Source organism: Pterocles gutturalis, unplaced genomic scaffold (genome assembly GCF_000699245.1).
Source record: "Pterocles gutturalis isolate BGI_N339 unplaced genomic scaffold, ASM69924v1 scaffold40380, whole genome shotgun sequence".
NCBI lineage: Eukaryota > Metazoa > Chordata > Aves > Pterocliformes > Pteroclidae > Pterocles > Pterocles gutturalis.
In genome coordinates, this window is record NW_010139638.1 from 1,918 (window position 1) to 8,950 (window position 7,033).

The window sequence follows — 7,033 nt, forward strand, 5'->3', positions numbered from 1 at the left end:
TATTCTCTGCAGATACGCATTTTAGGAAAACCTCTTCAGGGCTGAAAACTTGTATCCAAAGAATTTAGATAGGTAGAGATTTTGATGCAGGCTTCAAGGGGACCAATGTTTGAGAGGTTTCTGTAGAGTGTTCACTTGGCACAGAGTAAGGTTAGAACCACGCTAGGACCTTACTACATAAAAGAAAATTCCTGTAGGGTCTAGAGTCAGCTCATTCTATTCAACAGGGAAGATTTAAAAAAACTCCTCCTTATGAGGAAGTTAATACATGTGTTTCCCTTTCATAAAAATGAAAAAGCTATCCTGCTCTTTTTTTGTTGAGCTCCATAGATGCAAATTTTAAACACGGTTGGTGTCACTGGGTGTTTGAACACACAGAGTATCATAACTATTTAATTTCTTTAAAAGTAATGAAGAGTTTTGGCACTGTCCCCTTACAGAAAGCTAGGTACAACTAACAATTTGAAAACATTATGATAAGGGAATCATAATTCTTTGGCTCTGTTGTAATACTTAACTACTAAGGCAAGAACTGTGTGTACCTTAGGGTTGCTTTTTTGTTTATATTTTCATAAAATACTTGACTAAAAGTTTTAAAAAGTCACCTAATCATCTATAAATGTCAAATGCTGCATATTAAAATATATGCTTATTACACCTTTTTGTTCCATTACTAGAATTTTTGCATACTGACGAGAACACATTTGTAAACTATTTAGTACGAGTTTATGAAGACATTCTCCAGATAAGAGAATTTGTATAAAGTTATCATTGAATCATGATGCCGTAATTTAAGTTGCCTGATTATCCATTTTGGAGCACTATGATTCCCTCAACAGCTTTAGTTCTTTCATTCCTATAAAGATCAACTAAAACAAGTAACAAGCCCCCCTTTTCAGTGCATTTGTAAACCCCTCTCATTCTGAGGTTTTGGGTGCACATCATAAGGAGGTCATTTCAGAATATTCACTGGCTTTTCAGGTTTCACTACATATGGCTAACTTCATATGTTACGTTATTGCAGTATGCCCTATTGCCCCCTTTTATTACAACATGAAGTGGGTGTAGCCTTCTGCGCCTGTAACAATAACATCCATCCATATCCTCATGGCTTCTGGTGAAGGAGCAACCATATAGTATATCCGGTCGTGTGTCTTAACACTGAAAGTGAGCAACGGGTTGGGACTCTAGAATGAAACAGAAAGAAGGATTATCAGAAGACTGAAAGCCAAGCCATTTAATTGCACAAAAGTGAAATTACTCACAGGGAAATTTACGATGGGGTTAAGGAGAAAGATAAAACTCAAATGCACTGCGTCCTGCATTGCTGCACTGGAAACAGAGATGTATTTAAAGTGTTTGCATCCAGCACAGACACTTTATGACATATTTCCAGCATACTATTACACAGCAGTACTGGGCTCCAAATTGTTGTTTCATGCCCAAACAACTAACTCCCTCACTCGGTCCAGTGGTCAATACCACCTTGGCTTTCACTAATCTACCTGCCAAGGGTATATTCATCTTGTTCACAGCTCATTTAAATTACAGATGAGAGGCAGGGGGTGCCATGCACTGCAGGCACCAGTTAACTCCCTCCTCACCATAGATGCATACAGCCATCCCTTGATTTGCCAAAGACAGTGATTTCAATGGTCTTGCCATTGGACTAAGTAATTCCTCACAGCAAATCCCATGTGGGACCACCACTTGGCAGGTAGACGCTCTCTTAACTCTGCTTTCATCAGTATAAAAAAACCCCAGAGCTAATCACTGATCTCATTTCACCTTCCATTTCCTCCACCCTGACATTTGTTTGTTTTTTTAATAATGTCAGCTCTCCCTTTGACTTTACATCAGCTTACTTTGAGTTCTGCCATATGATACTCAGTTAAAACAACAAAAACAGTTTACCTTGTATGCATTCTTTAGATGATCATAATAGACTTCTTCAATAGCTTGAAAATATATTACACCTTTTAATTTAGTTTCATGTTTGTCTAAAATGGAAAAGAGAGAAATACTTTTGAGAACTGAAATGAACATTACGTCAAGAAACAAAAGCTTAATTTGCATTTCCATATATGTTCAGCTGATAAGTAATGGGATTAACACTGCTGTTTGTGAAGCCCCGCAGAAATCTTGAACCTTTCTTACTAGTTCATAGTTTTTGTTGAGAGATGCATTTCCTACTTTAATACGTTTCTTTTCTACCTAGTTTCCAAGGAAATTTTGCAATTTCCTCATCTATTTGCAAGTCATTCCCTTCATCGAAGTGTCTAAACATTATGGCAGGTATTAGCCAACAGAAGGACAGATGTCTCGGAGGTACATCCTATCTTCCAATTCCTGGAAGCCTGCCAGACTTCACATAGCTCACAGGCTAAGACCTATAGTTTGCCTTCAAATTAAAACTGTTATGATAAGCAAATCTGAAATACAATTTGATAGCAAAAGCTTTACATCAGAACATCATTTGTGCTTGTACTTATTAAAAAAATGCTTCTTCCCATTTATAATAATCTCTCTCAGTCTCAAGCTAGTATTTATTATTCAAATGTGAGTTTAGCAGATTGTAGGCAAGTTTCTACGAGCTCTGACACATGGAAAAATTTACACGAGGCTAAAAGTTCCTGGGCACCAGCTGCAGCATCCTGATTGTCTGTTTGCACTCTCCTATTCTGACACCCAAGGTAAAAGACAAATTAATTTGATGCAGTTTGCCCCTGCAAAAGGTGGAGACTTCCCCATTTGCTTCAGACTGCCCAAGGTAAGAATGCCTGAATGGATAGTTACTCCAGAGAGGCTGCTAACAAGGAGCAGGCTGTTATCCAGTGCTACTGTATTTCTGGTACCAATACCCCACTTCAGCAAAGCTGAAATACAGGGTGGGAGTCTTCTCACTAAGTTTTGATATCTACAGTGGAGATACAGCTGACTTGATCTCCTTTTAAAGGCAATGGAAAGAAGCAGACACTCACAGGGGGTCAGTTCTAAACTATTTTAGACATCTTCTGATATTGCTTTCTGTCCCAGCATTAGCTAGTGAACCGGGGCAAGGAGGATACAGACTACGATGAATGTAACATCTTAACAGTCACAACTATAATGTTTCACAAGAAAAAAAGAACAGGGCAAGTAAGCATCTACAGTACCCTCTGTCTTCCTGCAATGGAAGAGAAATTGTTAAGTAATCCCAAAGGGTGTTAAGAAGCATCACAACTGCATGTGGCGCTGAAGGGCAAACTTCCTTCCACTCGCAGTACTTTTATATTAGGGGAATGTAATGCCTTTGGAATATAATGCCTTCTGACCCTAAATTAGTATCACCTTAACACTGAACAGTCATGCAGAACATCTTTATCAGTCCCATGAGAGATTCTGTGGTCATTCTGAACACTAGCAAAACTCAGATTACATCTTATCGGGAGCTGCAGGCAGTTTCCAAAGCTTCACAGGATGGCAAAAGGAAAACCCAGAGACCAAACAATATAGCACGGGGAATCTCCCTTCTAGCCCCCAAAGGACCAGTAGAAGTACTGAGATGTAAGAATACAACATGATAGCACACATTATGCTAAGTTAAATGAAATACTATACAAAGTATACTGCCTATGCAGTACAAGCAAACAGCGATCCTCTCTCCTTTGAAGCCCCACCTGGGGTTGTGGTTACAAGAGCATATGAGGTACCCACAAGTTCCTGTCGCAACGGTCTTTGTAGAGTTCCCTGCATGCTTCAGGTCAGAAAGTGCAGGTGTTTCAGTCACTGCACTAAATTGTCAGACTTTAGGGTAAGTTCTTTGTTCAGTACAATGACAGAACTCAAACAATATACCGGTATATTCACTTAGAGTTCAATTACTCAGAATTTACAGCATCATATTTATTTTGGAAGTCTCCTAGACAGATCCTCACTCATACAAGTGTTTTTGTACTTGATATTTTCTTCTGCTGCTTGGCATTGACCATCCCATATATGTCCCTGTCTGGCCTCTCCTAGCAATAAATATTCAGATCACAAAGTCATTTTTCTGGCTTCCTCTGAAACTTCAAAGTCAAACCATGTGTAGATTTGCACAGCAATTGGAGAGACATATGTTCTGAAATTTCAAATTTCTGGGTTTACCCCAAGACAACAAATTAACAAAATGCTTATAGTGTCTCTGGATATCATATAACACAACTTAGTGTGTAGAAACCTCTTTAGAGTATTGCATGTTGTTAATTTGACATTCCTTGGACTTTCAAAATACGGCAAACTCAAAAAATCTACTCCTGTATATTGAATTTCCTGAAAGACGTGTCAGCACATCAAGCAAAATGACTGCAGAAGCATTCAATTTCATTTTCATGGCAAGTATAATAAATTATATTCCTATATGAAGGGTACAAAAAAAAAAAAATCATTCTGTCAGTGGGAGAAGTATATAATATTTAAAAATAAATTACATGTACCCATTATTTCTGTGTAGTAGGAACCTGATGATCTTGAATTTTTTCCTCTTGCCTATCCACATCTCTCTCTTTGTCTGTTATGCTAATTTCTGTCTTACCTGGCATTATGATTAAACACTATCGGGAAGGGATTGCATGAGCTCCAAGTTTATGATTAAAAAAATCTGATTAAATGAAAATGTAAGTTTGACTCAGGACTCCCTACATAACTCAGCTGAGGCTGACAGGAAAATCGAGGGACAGATGTACCCTAGTAGTGATCCTGCAACCTACCTGCATAATAAGTAAAAGTTCTCTTGTTTCTGTCAAAAACAAACCACCGTTTTTTCCATGTTTTAATTTTTCCTCCCATTTTAATCAAAAAGCCTCGGCAGGTCTTCTCTGTGAGGGAGACATGGTAACAGGTCTCTATGTTGTGTCCAGCTGTTTCGATGTGACTTCGTAGGTCAAAATCTTCCTTTCTAACAGGTAAATAGCGAGTCAAGGGACGGGCCTACAGCAAAGAAAAGAAAATCACATTACTTTTAACGAAGTCTTAGTTTCTCCATCACTCTTTCTGCTGCAAGGACATAACTACAAACTGCCCATAGATTCTAAGAAAGAATGTAAGAAAAATACAGAGACTTTGCTGCAGCTCTAATTTTCTTCAAAAGAAAAATCTTTAAAACCTGTAACTTTACGAAGTATTGCATAACTTTATAAAAGCAAGATTAGAGTACAGGAGTTTCTTGAAGTCATCAGCTGGTAAGTGACCTGGTGAATCCAATCTGCCCCTGTGCCATGCCTGAAGTTAGCCCTGTTAAATCCCACTGAGTCACAAATCAAAGGGACTTTCCCTCATTACATTCTCAAGAACGTCTTGGCGCAATGGGAGCTGTGTTGCCCACAAGAACTCTTAGCACCCTTCTAAAATTATGTGTTCCTATATGATAAAAGCTGGCACCAGCTTTGCAAGTGCAAAAGTGGAGTTCCTTCCCCTAGTTCACACTTCCAAGTGTCAGAAAGTGCTGAAAAAAAAAAATGAGGGCCTCTGTACAAAGAAAAGAAAAAAGTTAACAAAAAAAAAAAATCAGTTATTTTTGACAGATATGTTTTGTCTTCCTGCTAATTCAGTCTTCAGCCTCTCTGCCAAGTCTGCAAATTAGCAGTAACTGCTAGGGCATTCTGTTACAATACATGCACCCTCCAATTTGGGATGAAGATATAAGCATGGCATTGTTGTTTATACCATATCTGAGTTGTCATTAAGATTTCTTAGAAAAAAAGATGTCATTCAAGTAAAGTACACATAAAATTCAACATTTGGTAATTACATTTTATATAAGAACAAAGGAATGGGTATATTTAACCAGAAACAACTTAAAGTTCCTCTGGGGTTGTCCTATTATTCTGATTTATCGTTGTCAAGTAGAAAGGCAAGTATGTAACAATGTACATTAAAAAATATAAGAGTAACTCATGAAACAAAGATTTAGGAAAGACAGCACGGAAAAAAGCAGAAAAAAATATTCAGATATGATATGGAAACTTCTGCACTCAGATACATATATTAACATGGAGACATTACCTTGCTATATACTATATTAAAAATAAAATGACTGCCTGGTCTGTTTGCTGTACCATGTAGATCTTATTAGTTGTGGAATAAACTAATAGGCAAGACTTCTGAGCCTAAAGAAAGCTCCAGATACCTCTAAACCCTAACAAGAAGCAAGAAGATGTAGGAGGTAACACTGTTTTAATTAGGTAATGTTTCCTGTGTTGTATAGTCCCAGTAACATTATTTCCTCTCTAGAGTAGATGTGGAGCTGGAAAAGCTTAACTTTTTTTTTTTTTCAGTCAAATATTTGGAAGTGACAATTCACATTCCAAGATATTTTATGTATTAACAAAAATAAAAACAACAACCATGGTTTATAAATTAACACATTCACAAATTTCTGTTGTTCAGGCTAAAAAAATTCTGCTCTGGCCATACTCAGTAAGAAACCTTATAGGATTAATATTTCTACTTTAGATATAAGATGCTAAATAGATATTATGCAATTATTTAGCTTTAAATGAATACCCAGACAGCTATCTAAGGCTCCAAGAACCCAAACATACTTTTAGGGGCACAGTTACACCTCAGAAATACTAAACTCATCTATTCAACTGAAAGCAGCTCTATTTACCATGGGCAGAAATACACTTAGTCCCTTCTGTATATCAAGGGGAAGTCTTGCACTTAAAAGCCATTTCATGTCAATGTGTCTCACCTGTGCTCTTTGTTTCTCACGTATTTTGACTTCCTTTTCAATTAATTTTTGCCTCTGGCTAGTTTCTTCTTCCAATCTTTTCTCCAGTTGCTCTCTGCGGCGCTTCTCTTCTTCCAGAGCTCGTTTTTTAGCTTCCATCTCCCGTTCCTAAATACCACAGCACATGCAGAACTTCAATTATATGTGAAACTATAGCTGATAATGTAATTTCTACCTAGGACTTTTTGCCTCTTAAGTAGGCAGAAATATATATCCAACAAAGTGGACTGAGAACTGGAATCAGAACTGCAAATCACAGAATCATAGAATGGCTAGGGT

General features: G+C 37.5%; 1 protein-coding gene across 1 annotated transcript; it reads right to left on the reverse strand.

Moving 5' to 3' along the window:
* Positions 1-1,050: 1,050 nt before the first annotated feature.
* Positions 1,051-6,858, reverse strand: LOC104460593 (pleckstrin homology-like domain family B member 2; the record flags this gene model as incomplete). The annotated part of the gene is made up of 4 exons (XM_010083391.1): positions 6,716-6,858; positions 4,731-4,950; positions 1,915-2,000; positions 1,051-1,187 (listed from the first exon to the last, which is right to left on the reverse strand). Coding segments are annotated over exons 1-4 (581 nt in total), but the record flags the coding sequence as incomplete, so codon positions are not given.
* Positions 6,859-7,033: the final 175 nt, after the last annotated feature.